The 20455-nt window shown below is 42.3% G+C and overlaps 2 protein-coding genes, 1 long non-coding RNA gene and 1 pseudogene across 4 annotated transcripts; 2 read left to right on the forward strand and 2 right to left on the reverse strand.

The window, feature by feature from the left end:
- Positions 1-267: 267 nt before the first annotated feature.
- Positions 268-858, reverse strand: LOC133909896 (uncharacterized). The gene is made up of 2 exons (XR_009908455.1): positions 725-858; positions 268-633 (listed from the first exon to the last, which is right to left on the reverse strand). It is a non-coding gene; the product is annotated as an uncharacterized LOC133909896 (long non-coding RNA).
- Positions 859-1553: 695 nt separating this feature from the next.
- LOC133903176 (uncharacterized) lies at positions 1554-3354 on the reverse strand. The gene is made up of 3 exons (XM_062344511.1): positions 2460-3354; positions 2186-2304; positions 1554-2102 (listed from the first exon to the last, which is right to left on the reverse strand). Exons 1-3 carry the CDS (start codon positions 3352-3354, stop codon positions 1554-1556), a joined length of 1563 nt encoding a protein of 520 aa, XP_062200495.1.
- Positions 3355-8585: 5231 nt separating this feature from the next.
- On the forward strand, positions 8586-13782 carry LOC133909897 (uncharacterized; annotated as a pseudogene).
- A 473-nt stretch (positions 13783-14255) lies between these two features.
- On the forward strand, positions 14256-18263 carry LOC133900772 (uncharacterized). Of its 2 annotated transcripts, XM_062342010.1 has the most exons (7): positions 14272-14574; positions 16081-16180; positions 17281-17376; positions 17456-17508; positions 17696-17744; positions 17841-17888; positions 17964-18263. In XM_062342010.1, the coding sequence occupies exons 1-7, from the start codon at positions 14333-14335 to the stop codon at positions 18057-18059; spliced, it is 684 nt and encodes a 227-aa protein (XP_062197994.1). In that variant the 5' UTR covers positions 14272-14332; the 3' UTR covers positions 18060-18263. The 2 variants fall into 2 exon arrangements, with proteins under 2 accessions (XP_062198001.1, XP_062197994.1); XM_062342017.1 differs by lacking the exons at positions 16081-16180; positions 17281-17376; positions 17456-17508; ... (1 more) ...; positions 17841-17888; positions 17964-18263 and adding an exon at positions 15542-16074 and having other exon boundaries at positions 14256-14574.
- Positions 18264-20455: the final 2192 nt, after the last annotated feature.

Below are 20455 nucleotides of genomic sequence, written 5' to 3' on the forward strand. Positions count from 1 at the left end.
ATAACTGGGGTAGCCAAAACTATTTGGCCAAATTCTAGATGGGAAGAAAAAGTTTTAAACCAATCAAATACTATGTACCAATAAAGTTTCGAACTTTAACTTCTAATACTATGCAGCTATTTGACCTGTTTATACTTCCACTTTTATTAGACTTTCATCAAAAGGAAGAAGCATTTGTACCAATTTTGAGAAGCACGAAAAACAAAGCAATGAAGTTTGATCTTCATTAGAACATGGATTGTTTCCTGTAGACGCACTGAGAGAAGATAAAAAAATTTAAGTTTTTACTCAAAGATAAAAATTTACAGTTTATTGTTTCCTGTACGATATGAACATACCCTACAGTGGCTGCTGGCAAAATGAAAAACAAACTATGAGCAGGCACCGTTACAAAATTTAACTCACACGCATGGGAGAGAGAAACCACCAAAAATTTAACTCAGCACAATGGATAGACGATTACCAGTACTTGAACCACCTAGTAGCAGATTTTGAGAAACCTATCTTAGTTCCAACTAGAAATAATCTTGACAAAGGAAGCACGGCAATGGTCGAAAGAACAGAGAGGTTTTTGTGTTTCACTCCTCTGTTAGCCGAATACAAGTTCTGAAGTACAAGCTGCTGATGTCCAATCTGCATGGCAATATATGATAATTACTTTCATGAGAGCATACTTGTTGGCCATGAAAGGGAAGTGCATGTTTTGAAAAGGAGAAAGTCATACATCACTTGTTGTCCTTGAAAAGGAAGTTAGTGCGATTTTGTTTCTTGAAATTGATACCACATCCTGACCCCAGACAGAGAAGTTGGAGATGCCATCTGGATGACTTCTGAACAAGCTTGACTGGGTTGCCAGGTTCCTATAACATTTTCCAGCAAAAAGCTTTGAGAATTTTGTGCAAATTGGAAGGAATATTTTCAAATCGGCTAGCCAAGCCTAGTCGTAAGGGTACCAACTAGGCGTGTTTACTAGGCGACTAAGCACGATTAGTTATCGATTAGGTCTGATTAGTCGGTGGCTAGTCGGCTAGTCGAGCAGTAAAGTCGTCTTGTTACTTATGATGTATCGTGTACTATAATATAAGTGTATAACTATATAAGTAGTTGATCACTACTATAAATTATACTAATTCAGTAATCAGTACTATACTATTAGGCTACACTACTATAGCAGCATAGCACCAGTGCACACTGCACAACGACATTATATAAATTGGTAAACAAAGCAAGCATCAAGCATGGTCACTTACTTGCCCGGAGCATTTGTCTTTGGCTCTTTGCTGACTTGTTGACTTACTGCTAAAACAACAAAGAAAGAAATAATTAGTTATACAATTAGACATGTAAAATAATATTAAGAGTAGTAGAGCATATAAAAAATATGAAGGAACAGAATAAATAATTAAGCCAGCAAGGCAGCAACTATAGCAGCTAGCAAATACATAATTAAACAAGTTCTCAAATGAAAATGACACATATCTGGGAGTTGCAAAATAACCAAGACATCAAAAGCTGAAGTGCTGAACACAATCAGCCATCTAAAGTCTAAAGTTCTAAAGCAGTAGATCATCATCCAATTGGAAGCCCCCTCCACCATCATCTTCATTCCCCTCCAAAGCTTGATCAGATTCACCTTGTGAACCTTGTGGCTGCACAAAATCTTCATCTCCCTCATCATGTTCACTGCTTTCTTCATCTTCAACGATATCTTCAGTTGTAGTTGTGCTTGCATGCTTCCTTTTCCTACCATAAGTATGCCTGATAGAGGTAGACTTAGTAGTAGTAGGCATAGCATGAGCAACAGCAGTCCTAGGCAAATTACGACCTCTCAGACCCTGAGTTGCACCAACAGCTTCATCAACTTGAGCCCAAGTTATATCATTCCTATCTGCTGCAAGGCCTTGATGAACTTGTTCACAACTGCCATCAACCCACTCATTCTCCCACTGAAATTCTTCTAGGACCAACGAGTTGTATTTCTTTCCTTTGGAACCGAGCTCTTGTATCTTTTCAAACCTATTTGTCATCTTCCAGTTGTAGCTAACAAACATCAACTTGTTCAATCTCTTGTGCTCTAACCGGTTCCTCCTTTTGGTATGGATCTGCAAAGAAAAAAATGCAAATTCACATGTGAAAGGTGGCATGCAGCCTGATGCACTCGAATTTATAGCTACCAATTACTTACATGAGCAAATGCACTACAATTGCGCTCACATCCGGATGATGAACAACAAAGACTGACGATTTGATTTACTAAATATTGGAGCTCAAATGCAAGGCCACCATATGCACCCCACCAATGAACTACAATACAAATTACAAAATGATAATCATTAGTTCATCATATAGAGCATAAAGAAAAGGAAGTGTTGAACGTAACATATAGTTATACTCTTAGTAACTTACTAGACTCTTTCTATCTCTGTCTCTTATTGCTAATGCCTTTGAGAAGCAATCACCTTCTGACCTCTCATAATCATCAGCTTGGCTGCTTATCTTGCTTTGTTCATCATCATCAGTCACCATCTTCCATAGCACATCATTGAACATTGACCTTAGCCTTGAAGCTTGTCTTTTGTCAGCTTCCCTTATGGGAAAGAACTTGGTTGGATTCAAGAAAAGGGCTACCCCATACAACTTTTGCTCTATTTGGTTGTCCCACCTCATGTCAAAGTGGTTTAGTACCTCATGGAGTAATTGTTGTTTTCTTCTCAAAGAATCCTTGATGTTGTTCTTTGCAGTATCCATGGCTGCCATGATCTCAGGAGCTACAGGTGTCTCATCACCATCTGCTATCCTCAAAGCAATAAGAAGTGGTTGTGAAGCTCTCATGCAATTTTCCAATGAAGTCCAAAATGTCATGGAAAGGATAATTCTCTCAACCATCCCCCCTTCAATTCCTAGATTAGACAAGCTGCTACGCTGCCACTCCTCACTAACAAATAGATTTCTTAGACCATTCTTGTTCTTATGCATGATTGCCAATGTGAGAAATGAGGTAGCAAAGCGAGTTACAGTAGACCTCACAAGATCTTTATCTATTTTATCTCTCATTAGATCAAGAACCCTCCCATGCTTGTAGATAAATATGCACACCTTCTTTGCATTATTAATGCATTTGTTCAATTCATGTATCTTTCCAATGTCCTCCAACATCAAATCCAAGCAGTGAGCAGCACAAGGTGTCCAAAACAAAGTTAGGATCCTCTCCATTAAAATTCTTCCCGCTGCTTTGTAGTTGGATCCATTGTCTGTGACAATCTGCACAACATATTCCTTCCCAACCTTCTCAATTTTTTTCTCCAACAAGTCTGCTAACATATTTGCATCAACCACCTCACTTGAAGCATCCATTGAGCCTATGAAGAAGGTTCCTGCTGGACTATTGGCAAGAAAGTTGATGAGATGGCGGTGGCTCGTGACAGTCTACCCATCGGACATGAGTGTGGAACCGTATTCCTTCCAAGCCTCCTCATGCTTCTTTCTGAATTCCATTGTCTTTTTCACTATCCTATCAAGCAACGAACCCCTAATTTCATGATATGAAGGTGACCGGTACCCAGGACCATATTTCCCAATGGACTCAAGCATAATCTCGCAACTTCTTGAGTTAATGGCATTGAATGGTATGCCATTCTCATAGAAGAAATCAACAACATGATCATCAACAGTTTGTTAGGAACTTTACTCTTCTTTGTGTAGTGCTCAAGAGTGGGTTGAGAAGTCTTTGATTTATGCCTTTCTGCAACTACTTCTTTCGGTGTCTTGCAAAGCATGGAACTCACTAACTTGGAGTACTTTTGTGTCTGTGATTGTGGTGGACCAGAAACCATAAAGGAAGTAATCGATGCTTGAGCTCTTTTTTTTGCTTGCTTTGCCTTTGTCCCAGAACTTGGTACATGTTCAGCAACAACAACACCTTCTTCACCTTCGTCTGCACCTTCACCTTCACCTTCTTCACCCTCTTCCCCTCCCCCAAACTTAGGTAGGCGAGTCCTTGAATTTTTTATCAAATAGTCATGCATCTCTTTCCTAATTATCGTAGTTTCTTTTGGACACTTCTCTGCATCAGCATAACTCCCAGCAAGGTGTTGCTTGAATCTTCTAATTCCTGTAGTTATATCTTTTTGCAGAATATGCATTGCACTGATTCCCTCTTAGGATCTTGAGCTAGGGCAGCAAGATCTGCTAGCAGTTCAGCTATGGCTTTAGCTACTAGGGATGCAGTAGCGTTATCTAGAGCAGCTGAGGCTGAGGCAGCATCAGCAGTAGCACCTAGGTCAGCAACATCGTTAGAACCAGCTGCTTCAGGTTCAGGGAACACCACTTCCACTAGCGCACACCGATCTGCACATACACAACAATCATCAAAGAATCTAAGAGGCTGAGAGCACGCAGAAGATCATCAGCTACTAGAAATATAACTGCTAGCTATAAACATCTACTGAGAGTAGAGCAAAGCATCTACCAAGTGCAGATCAGAGCATCAACTAGCTATTCAGCTACTGAAATGAGAGCAAAGCATCAACTAGCTATTCAACTACTGAAATGTGACCATTAGCTACTGAAATTTCTGTAAAAATCTAAGCTGAAGTGCATCAGCTATCGGAATAAGAGCAGAGCATCAACTATTCAGCTACTGAGAGCAAAGCATCAACTATTCAGCTACTTAGAGCAAAGCATCAATTAGCAAAGTAGCAAGATTCAAGAAAATGGAGGAGGAGGAGGAGGTATACTAACCATTGGAGGAGGACGAGGAGAAGCTCATCTTCAGCTCTGTTGCATCAGAGGACTAGCAGCAGCTTAAGCTCTGTGGCAGACTTGCAGTGCGGTTGCTTGAGCTCAGTACTGCATTGACTACAGGGGCAGCTTGGGGCCAACAACTCAGGGACTGCAGGGGCACTTGGAGAGAGAGGGGGAGGCACAGGAGAGGAGGAGAAACGGCAACGGTGGGCTGGCCACCTGCCGGAGGCAAGTGCGATGACGAGTTGGCTTGGACGAGAGAAATTTCGTTCTCTCGCTCGAGCTGTGTCCTGGGCAGCGGCTCTGTGTAGAGAGACTGAGAGAGAGGAGGCAGAGCACAGCACATCTCCTTATATAGATGGGCTCAGATCACCTAAACCCTAACGGGCCAAAAGCACATCAAGCCCAACTTGCTCTTTCTTCCTACCAGGCAAGTCATCCCCGAGTAAGCTGAACGACTAAGCGTGCTTAGTCGATGACTAAGCGAATGACTAGGTTCCTAATCGAGCTAATCGCTTCAGAGGACTTAAGTCAAGGTTCAAATACCGATTAGGCCGACTAATCATGACTAATCACGACTAAGTGGACGCTTTAAAAACATTGATTGGAAGAGAAAAAACTCATGGGCCATAAGATATACATGTCATCCATTTACAAACTTGGAGAACACAGTACTTCGCTGTGAATTTGTGCACTTAGTGCTATGATCTTACCAGCAACTAGTGTTACTACGATACAAACAGGATACATATATATCAAGAACAATTCCAGAAAAAAAATAGCAAAAGAAATTATTCTTGTACGTCTCTTATCTGTCTCAAACTCTCAATGCCTGCATACATTAAAAATAACAAACTGTATCGAAACAGGTAAATATAATCAAGAGTTTTCACATTAACAGAATAATACCCTCTTAGGTCCCACACTCAGAGAGTCCTGGCAAGGGAGCTGCTTGATACAATTAAGTGGTCATCCGGTGCTGCCAGCTTCATACATAAATGTGAAGAAAAAATCAATTAGATAGGAAACTGGCAAAAAGTATCAAGGTTTCCTTGTTATATTCTGTGGTAGGGGGCTAGGGGCGCATTGGCATATCTTTGTGATGTGTCCATCATGTGCTCGCCAAACTGCAATGATGTTCCCGCTACGCTCATCAAGCAATCGACAATAACCAGAACTTAGACCTGCTGCTATCCAGGATGATGAAGCCACTGAGCTTCCTTTCATAAGCTTGTCTGAGCCACATGAGCAAATAGCTGACACAAGTGATGAGAAGGATATTTCAGCCGAATCACTCTCCCATAAATGTAGCTTCTGATCCCGGGAAATGTCAATATATCTGCATGAACTCAACCAATGTGCAACCCATATTAGCAAACAAATAGAGGGGATAGAGTGAAATCACAATGAGATGCAGCGAGAAAGAAACATGCTCTCAACATAGTATTCTAATCCTTCAAGAGAAATAAACATGCAATGCTTCCAAACTCTCATTGCATAATGACTACCTAATTGACTGAAGTAAATTCTCTCCCCATTTTGCTATGGCTTTGGCAGCATGTTTGCACGGCTGCACATCAGGTGCTCCTGGCCATACATGCAGTTCTCAATCAAAGAGTATGACATTTTTTTTCTCAACATATATTTATAGAACATAATCAGATCAAACTGATGACACAAGGTTAATACCTGATCGAACCGTTCCCCGTGCCAGCAACAAGTTTACCTTCGGATTCCATATAATGCATAGTCGTATACAAACTACCGCGAAATATATTCGACAATATTCCACCTGCGAGTGCATCCTGATTAAGCATGTTTGCCTGCTCAATAGATGCAGTTTGGAGAGGAAAGCTTTTAGAGGACTCGGCATGAGCTGTAAAGAGCTTTCCTGTCTACCATTCCATATATGAATAGTGCCATCAGAAGAAGCCACTATGCCAGTAATTGACAGGATGCAAATGGAATTGACAACCTACGAAAACGAGTTGATAAGAAAAAAATGGATAACGAACTGTTTGAACATAAGCCGGACATTTTATAGTCTGATTTTTTTTCTAGAAAAGAATATTATGACAATATGGAAATTTATGGAATATGCATACATAAGAGTTTTGATGTTTTGAACAGCAATAGTTGACTACATATTTTCTTGACATTAACTTGTCCTCTTGGGTACGACGGAGAATGAGTTGAGAACAAGTAGAAATAATTCAAGTCATGTGCATTTCACATTGTCTTTAACTTCAATTTTGCTATTTGTCTTCAATTTGGCAGTTACAAGTGCAAAATCAAATCAAGACGTAACAACAAAGATAATCTTGAACATCCCATGCCTACTTTTGCTTTTGATTTATCTCCATGCCTCCTTATTGTACTTATATGCTACTTTTTATACTTAGCAGTGTTAGAAATAGCAACTTGTATTCAATAGTAGCTCTTAAAGGCAATATATAGAATATATGAGGGAGTACATGATAAGAACTCTATATTTTTAACACCCCCCTCTTCCTCCAATATAAGGCGTATGCAATAGCGTTATATTTGAAAGAGATAACAAAAAGTAATAAACTTAGACTAATGCATCCAAAAATTGTCTCTTCAAAGTTATCGTAGAGTGAAGTCTTGTAATCTTGTTGAATCAAACCGAATAAGTGCAAAGGAAAGCACAAGAGTAAAGTCGTAATAATGGCAATAAAATAATATCATTGGTCAAGAATCATAACAAAAGACGATAAGTAGTTAGACGACAAACGAAAATATCACTAAAGCTACGGAAATACCAAGATGATACAAGAATGCCCTAAATCAAGAATTGCAAATACAACAATAACAAGTAGAGAAACAACAAATGAAGTTGTCACTAAAGCTACGAAAAGATCTAGATGGCTAAGTTGCATCAATAATGACTGGAAAGAAATCGACTAATTGCGAAGGAATATGTGAACTCGCACAGCAAAAACGGACTCAAAAAGAGACTAATACGAGACTAAGACACTAGCAGACAGCAATAGGATACTAGCAGTGAAGACAAAAGCTACACAGAGATACATCAGTAGCACAAGTCTAGCACAACAGCAGCAGCACACAACAAAGCAAACAGTATGCACCGCTGAAGCTAATTGTAGCTTACAGAAGCCAAACAAAAGTCCATTAGTAGCAGCAGTAAGAGCACCAAAGTTGTGCTGGAGCAAAACCGAACCAAGCTCCAGCCCAAAAACAATGACACTGATGAGACAGCCCAAATAACACCAAGATGATGCCCAAAGAAAAGTCATTGTCTAGGAGAGAGTTGAGTTGCAAAGGCTGTGAACCCAAATCGGCCCAGATTGGTCCCTTCCCAAAGGAAGCAAAGGCACAAACCCATCTCGTCGGCTCTCCGACGACGGAGACAAGCAAAAGCGGCGAAGGGGCGGCCGACAGCAAGTAGCGGAGGGACCTGCTCGATAGGGTCTGAATCATGCTGGAATCGATATGTTCCGAATCTGGCAGAGGAGCGGAGGGGCGGAGTGAAGGCGCGGGTGAGCAGACGGCTGGGTGAAAACCATGCACGTCAACCAGGCGGACGAGCGGGCGGCCTGGCGAAGCCCGTACGCCAGCCGGGTGTGGGAGCGGGCAGTCTATGAAACACCAATACTGCTCAAGGGTGTCGTATCCAATGCGGATATGGCACCAATACGTATTTGCAAAATATTTGTAAAAAATAATTCAAAATATCAGGATACGTTCTAGATACTTAGCTGATACTTCTACGATACGGCTCAGCCCAATATCGATGATCCTGGCCCGTTAGTTAGCAAACCGAAAACCGCTGCCCTGCTAAGTTCTATTTGCTACACACCGTCCACGGCCCCGTATCTCGTCTATCGGCTCCACAGCCACCACCCCGCTGCTCCCTCACGGCCGCACGCCTAGACGAGTGGACACCCGACGGCGAGCCGAAGCCAGAGCGACCGACGGCGAGCCAAAGCCCAGCGACGCCAGCACGCCTGGACGGTGGATGCCTGCAACGCCTGGACATTGCGCCCGAACGCGTGGACGCCTGCGCCTCCGCCTGCTATTATGCCTGCTGCCGGACGACGACCATCCACCGGATCTGGTGAGTTCCTCGCTTCCTCTCCTCCCCTCCCTCTTTTCTTCCTTCTTTTTTCCCTAGCGTGCCCTGAGCCCCTGGTTGCATGTCTGCCGTCATCACTCATCATGCCTGCGGTCTCAGTTAGTCAGTTATTACAATTAGTAGAAGCAGCATCTTTACAAAATTCTTCTGTCCAAAGAACTCTGAACAATGGGCGTACAAGCTTGTGACTAATAAAATTCGGTGAACTCTGAACTGTACAAAATTCAGTGGGCGTACAAGCTTGTGACTAATAAAACATGGCACTTTCTAGATTCAACTCTAAACAGACAAGAATGGAATTTGGTCCGACAACAATACATATGCATGGGTATTGGGGACAAGTAAAAGTATCCATACCTGAGCACATAGTGTTTTCGATAACCATGTTGTTATGAACATGTTACCTGGTTGTTAATTTGTTATGTCCTTTAATATGTTCTAAATTGATACTTTTAAATATGCTATGTAATATAATTTAAGTAGAATATATGAGTAACTTATTTATGTTTTTTTAAAATGTAAATGTATCCAATATCGGATTTTTTTTTGTTGGAAAAATGACGTATCCCCATATCCGTATCAGTGCTACATAGCGGGTAGTAGACCAACGGCTAGATCCCACGCGTCCTGGGTGATAAAGGCCTGATGGTGGCCGGCGACAGTAAGGATGACAAACCCAACGAGCTGACGGCCGCGAGGTGAGCCTAGGTGGTGGACGAGTCAAAGTCAGCGTCAAATTGGGACGAGTCGCGGTCAGTAGCAGATCGATGAGCACAACGGCGACGGACGATGGAGTCGGGTGGGCACAGGAGCACGGCAAGTCGGGGAGGAGCCGGACCGACGGTTGGATGGAAGGAGCAGCCGATGCGTGGACTACAAGCCGGTGACTAGATGAAACTGACGGGAAGAGAGAGGGAGTCGGCTGACGAGAGCGAAAGCAGGCGGCAACGGGTGGCTGGATCTGGATGAGTTGCAGTGTCAAAAAAAACCTAGTTCTAATACTATATTACAATAGCAACTTGTATTCAATAGTATCTCTTGGGGGTAATTTATAAAGAGTATATGAGGGAGTACATAATAAGGACTCTAACAACCTATACATAAAGGATAAGGTCTCTATACTCCTAACAAGCAGTACCAAAATACCAAAAGTGCAAACGGAAAAGAAACATAAGGCGGCACTGGTTTTTAGATGATAATGAGCAATTTGCTAACTCAAAATCGAGCACAAATACAAATTTAGAACCACCCAATTAGCAAGAATTCTTGGCCAATTACTACCAGGAACAAGAATTTACATTTAAATTCAATTAAATAAAGGAGGATTTCTAAATGCTTATTACAACTAGGAATTCTGGGAAGCACCAGTAACCAGCCTGTTTTTGGAAAATTTTGAAATCCTTGGTAGGACTAAACAATAATAAATGCCATTATGAAATTGTCTGTTTTGAAAAATGCCACTACATAGTGCTATACCTGGCTGGTGTCATTATGATTTTGCCCGGCTTCGAAACATGCCATTTTGTACACTCCCGATGCTCTTAGGCCCACCTGTAGACCACCGTATTTTAGTATAGACCCCATTGCTCTGCCATAGCCTGCGCGATCTTTGCCAAGGCTAGCGCTGTGCTCGCCATCATACGCCGTGACCTCCACCACACGCGCACGGCGGCTGACGACGCTACGGCTGAGCACACGCTCGCTGCCTCCCTCTCGCGGCCTCACCTTCACCCTCGCCACCGCCGGTTCGCCCTCCTCCTTCCCTATCGCCATCTATTCGCCCATCCCAATTAGCAAATTCACCGTGGAGATGTTTTCGGCAACAGCATCACGCCCCATCTCCGTGACGAGCCGAATATCCTCATCGGGGTTGGCGCAGGTGTGGAAGAGGAGGACCAAGATGTGGTTGTAGTAGAAGGCATTGTGGCGGAAGCCTAGGAGGGAAGTAGCGGCGAAACGGAAGAAGGCGAGCACGACAGCGGTCAGAGCCGAGCGCCTTGATGACCTCTAAGGCCTCGGCGGCGGTGAGGGTGAGGCGAAGGGAGTGGAGGTAGTCGGCGAGGTCGTGGAGAGGTGAGAGGGAGGCCGGGGAGAGGAAGATGCAGACGGCGACGCAAATGGCAGCGCGGGTGCCGCGCTCCTACCTCGAAGGCCTTCTCCAGCGGCGGCACGTGGGACTCCTAGATCGGGCTGTCCGGCAGGGAGTCCAATACCAGGCTCTCCGACGATAGCGACTCCGCAACCGTACTTGCCGTCGCCGGTGGAGGGCAGTACTCTGACTCCCGCAGTGCCCCAGCCGCCTTGAGTAGGACGCCGCAGGTGTTGCAAAGCGCGCCTCGCCCCATCGGCCCCAACCTTCATTGCGACTTCTTGGCCAAAGGACTTCACGTGGGGGTGGCAGGTGCGCGCCTTGCACAGGACGATGATGTACATGCGACGGAGACAACGACGGGGAGGGGCAGCGCTACCAGGAGCGCGAGGATGTAGACGACGGGGCCCTCCCGTTCTCGCTCCTTCTCCCCGCCGGCGGAAGCCATGTCTCTGGTCGCTGTGGTCGCCTTAGATAGCGACAGGCGGGGGCAATGGGGTCTATACTGAAATACGGTGGCTTACAGGTGGGCCCAAGAGCGTCGGGGGCGTACATAATGGCATGTTTCGAAGCTGAGCAAAATCGTAATGGCACCGGCCATGTATTGCACTATGTAGTGGCATTTTTCAAAACATGCAATTCCATAATGGCACGGATCAAATTAACCCTTTTCACTAAGCCTGCATTAGAGATTTGCAATCGTTTGTTTATGCATGATATCTGAATTGAAAGCATGCTGAAAAAATAGAAAAGATCGTTAAAATGTACAATGATTTCTTGTTATGAATTCAACTAAGGCCTATCAGACCTCCAATCATTTTTCATAACACAGGTAGTTTATTTTTCATTCTTTTCCTGTTAGAGGTTCTGCAAATGTAAGTCATATTTTGTGTTTCAATGCCAGGTGTGAAAGGTGTGGTTGCAGATGAAACGCTGCCTGCTTCTAACTCACATCATGAGTTTCATGATGCTGGTGTGTATACTGTTACTTCATCGCCATGCTTGATTTGCTCTTCCCTGTGTTCCAAAAATTATGTTGTGTTTTTGCAGACATTAACCATAAGTCACCTATTTAGATATTTGACTCAGGATATGAAATTGTGTTGTGGATGTGTATAGGGGGGTGTGGACCATAGTCATGCCGTGCATTGAAGTTGTCTTGCATGATTGATGTTTTATGCAAAATTCAACAGGCTGTAGGAGCTTGGTGATTTTGGCTCTTTTCACTAGATATTATGTAGTAAGTAGTAACCAACCATCTGACAAACTGGTTTATTATGATATATTAGCTGTCTTTTTTGTAGCGATGCTCCTATTTATTGAAGCGGTCACAACTGGATGTTTGTTTTGTTACTGACAAGCTGTCATGGGTATAGAAAACATGTTTTAAGGATAAATGTACGAAAAATAAACTTTCTGTAACATACATGAGCTGGTATAGGATGCCTGACAACCCAGACGTTGGCATTATATGATATGCCAATTGACTTGTGCCATACATGCTCTATATTTTAGTTTCCACACCATGCATGTTTGGTCCTTACGCACATGCTGTTATTATTATTTCAACCGATGCTGCTTTGGAATTAAACGCATAGCCTGAACCTTTTTCTGGCAGGCACAAAATCGCGTGTGGAGGATGTTTGGAAGAAAATGAACAGCGGGTTGCCTAATAAGATTCCCAAACCTGCAATGACCAAACTTAGTACAGCAGCAAAAGAAAAAGAAAAGTAAGCCGACAAATGTGAGTAATCTTTGCGCTATTAACCTCAGTAGCAAATTAATATTTTCTCATCTGATGTGTTATACTTCTATTCAAGGCTTTATGACTTATCTGACGGTTCGAGTTTTGATAATTATCTTTTCTTTTTGGAACATTTTTTCCATAGAATTGGATGACCGTTTTAGGCCTTTCACAAAGCAAGGCTTCTACTACTGATCTAGGCCCCAAAAATGGGCAACAACAGGCACAACATGAAATGAGTGAGGATGCCAAAAAACTTGCAGCAAATGCTCTTGCAGCTGTCAAAGATGCTGCCTCTGTGGCTTCTGGAAGAGGGAAAGTGGAGGTAAATCTGAACTGTCAACTGTCAACATCACACTTCCTTTGTTGTTTTTTACCATTGGGTAATGTTAAATAGAGGTTCTCAAGAACGATTGTAACTGTGCATGGCAGATCTGTAGCTAAGTTTCCTTTATCATCATGTGTGCTATTTCAGTCAACTGGCTTAAAAGTTTAGAACACCCATAATGCTGGACTAGCATAGAAGTGTGGCCACTCCCTACCATCATAATTGAGGGTATAGATGACAAATTCTGACAGTTTGCACAATATGTCGTGACAATGTTAAAACTTCTACTTTCACATGATCCAACAGATAACTGAAGTAAGGGACTTCGCTGGCAAGGACATTTAAATCAAGAAATTGGTGGATGCTGATTCAAAGGAAGCGATCGAGCCAGCTGGCGCCGCCCCATCTGCTCTCGACAACATTCTTGAGCTGATAAGGAAGAAGCAGAAGCTTAGTGTCCTGGACAAGACGAAGAAAGACTGGGGAGAGTACAAAGAAGAGAACAGAAGTGTGGAGGAAGAGCTGGACGCGTATCGTTCTTGCAGAGAGCTGATTACCGAGAGTTTGAGCGCGAGAGGGACGCACGGCTGTCGATGATGGCTAAACGGAAGACCACCGATATGCGGGAGGATGATGCGTAGGCTTGAAATGTATCGTCTCTGGCTCCGCAAAAAAAAAAAGAAATGTATCACCTTCGGAGCTCTTTCTCCCCCCTTTGTTGTAGACATTCTTTTGAGATAATGACAGATACCATTTTGTCAGTGCCTTCTAGTCTCTTTCAATCTGTTGATTAATATGAACGAAGAAGATGCAGAACCGGTTGATACTGTCCATAAGTATGTGGACGTGCCAGTCTATCGATTCGTTATTGGAGAGGCTGTGTTTGGCAACGTTTCTGAAACTGGGAAACTCTGACAAAGCAGGGTGCTTTCCAAGTGACAGCATTAGCGCGTTTTCGCAAAACTGCAGTGGGCTATTTCTGCACGTAAAGGAATTAACATTTTAGGTAATGCAACGATTACGGCACCATGGGGGCACGATAAATGATTAAAATAGCAAGATGTCCTTTTTTTTCCCCTTTTCAATCTCTGGACATCATCATCAGAAAATAAAAGCTCGTGCTTTCACTCGTACGCCAAAACTACTCAAGTCAATTCACTTGACTGAAACCTGACAGCTCAGCCTGAGCCACCCCAGTACGCCAAGTGCGCTCATTGTATATTCTTGTGGTCGCCACGAGCCCACGAGGCAGTGGCTGCGCAACCATACAGCGAGAGAGAGAGAGAGAGAGAGAGAGAGAGAGAGAGAGCCATGGCTGCCTTGTACTACCACTCGGCCGCCGGGAAGGCGAACCTTGAGGCGCTCGCCCCGTCCTCGCCATCTCTAGGCCTGCGGCCATCGCAGAGCAAGGTACATCTCATCAGCAGCAGCAGGTGGTGGATGCGGAGGAGAAGATGGGAGGGGAAGGCGAGCAGAAGCATCAGCAGCAGGGCAAGAGCAGGAGCAAGGCCCGCCTTGTTCTCTCCTGTGGCCATGGACTGGCAGGAGTGCACGTACGCGTTTCTTTCCTCCTGATTTTGCCTGATTCCTTGGACCACATGTCAACGCCTGCAACCTGATCCGTGCCATGTGAACTGCTATGAGGGATGAGCCTTTGAGTTTTTGGATTGAATTGATATAGCCTTGTCTTTCTTGTTCCAAATGCGAATTAGGATTTTTCAGCTTTGACCTGTGCTGCCCATATTACTATTGTTACTGCCTATTGGTTGACTCGGAGAAAAAAATACTTTTCCCCTTTTCCGTATCTTTATTGAGCTTACTCCGCTTGTTGATTGGTATCATGAGAAACCATGTTTACTTGAAGAGGAGTAGAATCCGCTTTTCTTTTACTAAAATGGTGAGAAGCACAACGATTGAAAGACCTTGTTACTGGAAGCGCGTAGACCCAAAGGATGAATTGAGCCACAGGTTCTTATTGATTTATGCGCATCTACTTCTTCTTTGTTTTAGGTCAATCAGGTTAATCCCTCTCGCTGAGACTTGTTCTGCCGCTTCATTCAAGTGATTCTATAAAAAAATATGGCCTTTTATGGGTTATAATAATATAGTAAGTCGATGCTTTGTATCGGGGACTGAAATTATTTCTTTATATAGTGTGTTCAGTCTAGCTAATTGAAAGGGCCTATGAATGACTTCCAACAAAGCGGCCGTTCACGTCAGGAATTGAGGCCGTTAAGGATGTACTTGCTTCTACTTTTCAAAATCGAGTTTTTCTTTGTGTTCAGTGTATTCTTCCGAAGCTTGTGCGGCGTCAATAAGAATGATACAGTATTCTTCTTTTTTATCATGTATTTATTTGGTTAAAAACCAAGTTTTTTTATGTTACATGAATTTTATGTTGTGTACAGTCTGGTAAGAGGGTGAAATGTAGTATTAACAGCTAAGAACGGTGGTCCATGGAAACAGCAATGAATATAGCCTGTGTAATCTTGAAATGAGTATTTCTCATTTTCTGGGCAGCCTCAACAAGTGCAGGCTTGCATTGGATAAGGCTGGATTTTGTAGGGCCCAGCGTGTAGATGCTCCATTTCCAAACTGTATCTTTGTGACTGAGAAAGCTTTCTTCCATCATGAGGCAGAGGCTCTTTGTTGTGGGGAGAAATTTCTGCAATTTGGCTATGGCTTGAAGCAACAAATGTTGATGTGTATTTGCAATAGGCAAGGCTTTATAAATACGACCATATTAAGTCTGATCAGAATTCTAGATGCGCAGAGACTGTCGTTTTACCTTGCTTTATATGTGCCTGCTGAGTACTGTATTATGCATGACTCTTGACAAAAATCCACCCGTATTGACAATTTTGGTCCTACAAAATAGTAAAATCATACTGCAATCTTCCATGCATTTGAAAACTGGGGGCAAAAAGTCATCTTGGCAATTGTTGTCAATGACCAGCTTGCTGAACTTACCTGCTTACCTGCAACGGATTCGATAGAAGTTCATTCATCAACTTTTCCTACATTGTCAATTTTGTGACTGAATATCGTCTTGGGAGCAGCACTGAGCTTGAAGTTGACGTTCCATGTTCAGTGGCCTATCAGTGTTACTCAGAGCGTGAGACCATTCCTCAGTGGATGCCATTCATCTCGTCTGTTAAGGTGATTATGAAGCTTTAGTCAATATATCTTTCTCATCACATTTTCAGCATGCCTTGCTTGGTATTCAAAATTTTTACTAGTGCATTGCTAGGGATGGACGATGATGCCATTTTCTGTGTCATGAATATATAAGCAATAAAGATATTCTTTATTTTGCAAAAACCAAAACAAATAGGTATTTCGTAATCTATCAGTGGGATGAAACTACAAGAAAAACATGTTTCTGTTGATTGTGTCACTGTGACTTATGTTAGTTCACGTAACCAACAAGTGACATAAGATACACCAGAAAAAAATGCAATTGATATCCTACAAAATAACTAGATTGCATGATTCTAAGAACAGAATGCTATTTTCGGAAACATGTGTTTATCTGATGTGATTGAATTGGGAGGATACTTTTCATTTCTTTACAATTAATTAAGAACTAACAGCATAGATTACATCTTCAAAAATCCAAACGACAGTATTTGTATATCCAAGCAAAGTTTTCATAATACAGGAAGAGTAATTTTTTTGTCAAGAATGCAACAAACTTTGAACTTACATCATCAAATATAATTCCCCCCTATGTATATATGTTATGGGCTGGGCCCTGGGCCCGAGATATAGTTTGTTTGTTAGTTTGTTATGGGCTGGAATTGCTGTATGGTACTGTAGCAACATGTACTGTAGCAGGCGTTAGGGATAAAGGGCAGATTAGATTAGTAGAGATAAGATTGTAAGGAGATAAGATTTGTTAGTTAGGGCCTTTCCTCTATAAATGAGGGCGTATCATATTGTAATCAAGTAAGAAGAAACTGAAGAGCAGTCAGAGCCTCCGAGAGAAGGGCGACTAGCCTGTTTCTTCTTGCTAACCCATCTACCCTAGCCAAATCATATCAATATATTATTTTAAGACTATAAAATCTACACGAACCTTTTTGAATCTATGCTTTAGAGCCCAAAATCATCCACTAAGATTCATCATAGTTAATCATAGTGATGTTATAAATTAATATGGTTCTTACGCACTGTTTCCTTTTCATTAGCTTGGCTCTGCATATATCGTGCTGCGTTACTTCCTTTCAGTTTCAACACACATAGTTATCCTAATGCAGGTCCTTGAAGATAAACCAGATCTTTCACGCTGGACTTTGAAGTATGAGGTACTTGGTCGGAATGTAGAATTTTCTTGGCTTGCTCGAAACATGACGGTAAGTATTTGCTATCAAAGGGTTGCTATCAGTCTAGCTGTGAATATTCTGTGATATCATTTTTTTTTCCACGTGTCAGCCTATTAAAAATCAAAAGATCCATTGGCGATCTCTTGAAGGTCTTCCTAATAGGTAACTATTACAAAAATCTGCAGTTATTGCATACATAAATTAGTCCTCTTAATACTTCATTTCTCTACAGTATTTTCCCACTTTGTTGGTTTTAGTTAACTTTAGTACTATAATTTTGTGAGTCGTCCATGGTTTCAGCTTTGAGACCTTAAAAGTTATTAAAACTAAACAATTTGGCTTGTTGCAGAGGTGCTGTCCGATTCTTCCCCAAAAGCTCTTCCTCGTGTAGAGTACAAGTGAGTATTCAGCCATGTGAATTTGTAACACCTGTTTTTATTTTAAGGTGATATATTTATCTAAAACATTGTATTCCTTTTATTTACTGAACGCAGCTGACTGTGGCATATGAAGTCCCTGAAATTTTGGCCCCGATCGCATCAGTAAGTGACAGATGCACACATCTTATGCTTACATTGCAAATCCTTGAATTGACCAATCTAACTGTCATTCACCAGGCATTGAAACCGTTTCTGGAAAGCTTGCTTCTGAAAGGTTTGGAACGCTTTGCGACCTTCGCGAAAGAGCGTAACAGCAAGATCCCTCAGCCTTGACAGCCATTCTTCATTTTCCTTGGATCGGCACTTCATTTTCAAGAATTCCAGTTTCATTCCAGTTTCATTCCAGTGAAGCCAGAGGATAACAATTCACAGTTGATGTAAAGATTGCATAATGTCATTCCAGATGTGGCGAAAATAATGTACCTAAAAGGAAGGGAATACAAGAGTGAATACAAATGTGGAGAAATTTAAGCTCAACAGCTGCTGTCATGTTATTTGACCTTTTTTTGTTATATCGTTATAATCGTTGAATATACTTCTTGGGAGCACGTCACATGCCATCTCAGCGAAATACACCAGAAGGCAGCAAGGAACATGAAACTAAGGGTATAATTGGTTCACGTTATAGATTTTTAGATAGCTGTTTAGTTGACTGTTATAACGATGATAAGCCATATTTTATTAGCCATTTAGCTCATATATCATACATTTAATTCTTTAACTAATTTTGTCATATTTATAACTAAAAATTTCTTAGCTATATTTAACTAACTTAAGACGTGATAAACTGAGGCGTAAATCAAACTTACGCTAAGGCAAGCATGTCACATGGCATTCAAGTCTCAACCTCGCCAATGTCGTTTCTTTCATAGAAGTGGAAACTTTTTTCATATGAAGCACAGTCTTGGATAAGTTGTATTTCTATGGTTAGTAGCATTTAGGCTTTCTAGGAATTTTTTAATGATATTATTTAATTGAAAATTGTAAAAATAATATCCAAAATCATAAAATTGCAAGAATATGTACCTGTTGGTACTCCGCGTGTTGATTTCCTACGTGGCAGTGGGTCCGGAGCCTGTCGGCACTCCATGTACCGGCAGGTGGTGGGCACGTCGAATCGGTGGTGGGCCCATTGAATCAGGGGTGCCACGTCATGGTCGAGCCATACTATTTGGACAGAGTGTACAGGTAATTTGGGTATCACCAACACTTCCCTTGGAGTGTCAATCGATGGACTACACTCACATGTAAGTATTTCTTATTATAAATGTTTTACTAATCATATTTTCAGTTTTATAATCGTAAATTTTTCTTGCAAGATGATGAGGAAGGGTCAAAGTATCGTGTACGATAGAACCTAGACAACAAAGATGCAGCCATGGCTAGAGCAGTGGGCGAACACAGCTGCAAACCTCACTTTTGCTACGGAGCCTGCGGTGGCGTACCATGCCATGGTACGTGAGACTTGTTATATTCTACTGACTTGCATTCTTATATTAAATGTGTTCTCTCATGCATTGTAGTCAAACACGTGCATGGATGTCGACAAGGAGTTACTAGACTTCGTGAACCACTGGGAGTTGGTCCCACCTTAGGTTGACCCGACTGAGCTGATGACCAGTTTGCGTTGGCTCGCACATCATTGCCTTGACGGGTTTCAATGTGCTTTGTGCCAGAGGTTACCGGACGTCGTCGAGCCTAGCTCACATAGGAGGTCTTCAGCACGCGCTCGGGCTACGACACCACACTTAAACATAGAACCAGCGCCGTCATCTCAGCCACCACCGGTGCGCTACATGCCGACTCCAGGTTTCTTCGCGGGTGCTACAGTGCCAGGTCTGTCGCACTCAATTTGATCACTCGGGATTGCACCTTACAATTTAATTATTATGTGATGTATGAAATTTGACATGATGGTACCATGCAACAATTCTAGGCTCCTTCGATGTTGCATCCGGATTGACGCACTCCCTACCAGACAATTGATCCGCGATTCAGCTCGACGAGGAGGGCTCGTTGTAGACAGTGGGGGCACCTCTATCGACGCAATCGTCGCAGACCGGCCCTAGCACCCCTACATATACTACAAGACCTCGCTACACTCTGCGCGAGCCCTAAAGTATTCTACCAATCATGTGCGTCACAGAGCAGCTATTGGCGTAGGCCAATGGGTGTGCCTAATAAGAGCGCCCGAGGCCATGGCGACGCCCCTTGACTGCGGCATTATACATGTTATTAGCCATATTTTTATTACATGTGTTCTCGTTACATCCTAAAGCATAGCATCATGCAATTGTATCTGCTTTCAAATTGTATCAGTGTGACGTCCTATGTGATGAACCATCTATATAATATTCTAATTAATCATTAAGTCAATTATTTATGTAATCACGATTACAATGATTAATCAGAATATTGCTCTGATAGTCCCAGCATATATTTTGTGCCCAAGATTGGAATACACACCTTTACAGTAAGCACTTTATCATAAGACATAATAAAGAGCGAGTAATTAAATTAAGTTATAAGTCTTTAAGTAGATTAACTTTATAACAAAAGCATAAACCGAACATTGTTAGAGTAACTACGTAGCGGAAAGAGTTATATAATGATAAAAGATGGGTAGCACCATTGCTCTAAGGCGCTACCCCAAAATAACAACACTTGAG

Source organism: Phragmites australis, chromosome 2, assembly GCF_958298935.1.
Source record: "Phragmites australis chromosome 2, lpPhrAust1.1, whole genome shotgun sequence".
Lineage (NCBI taxonomy): Eukaryota > Viridiplantae > Streptophyta > Magnoliopsida > Poales > Poaceae > Phragmites > Phragmites australis.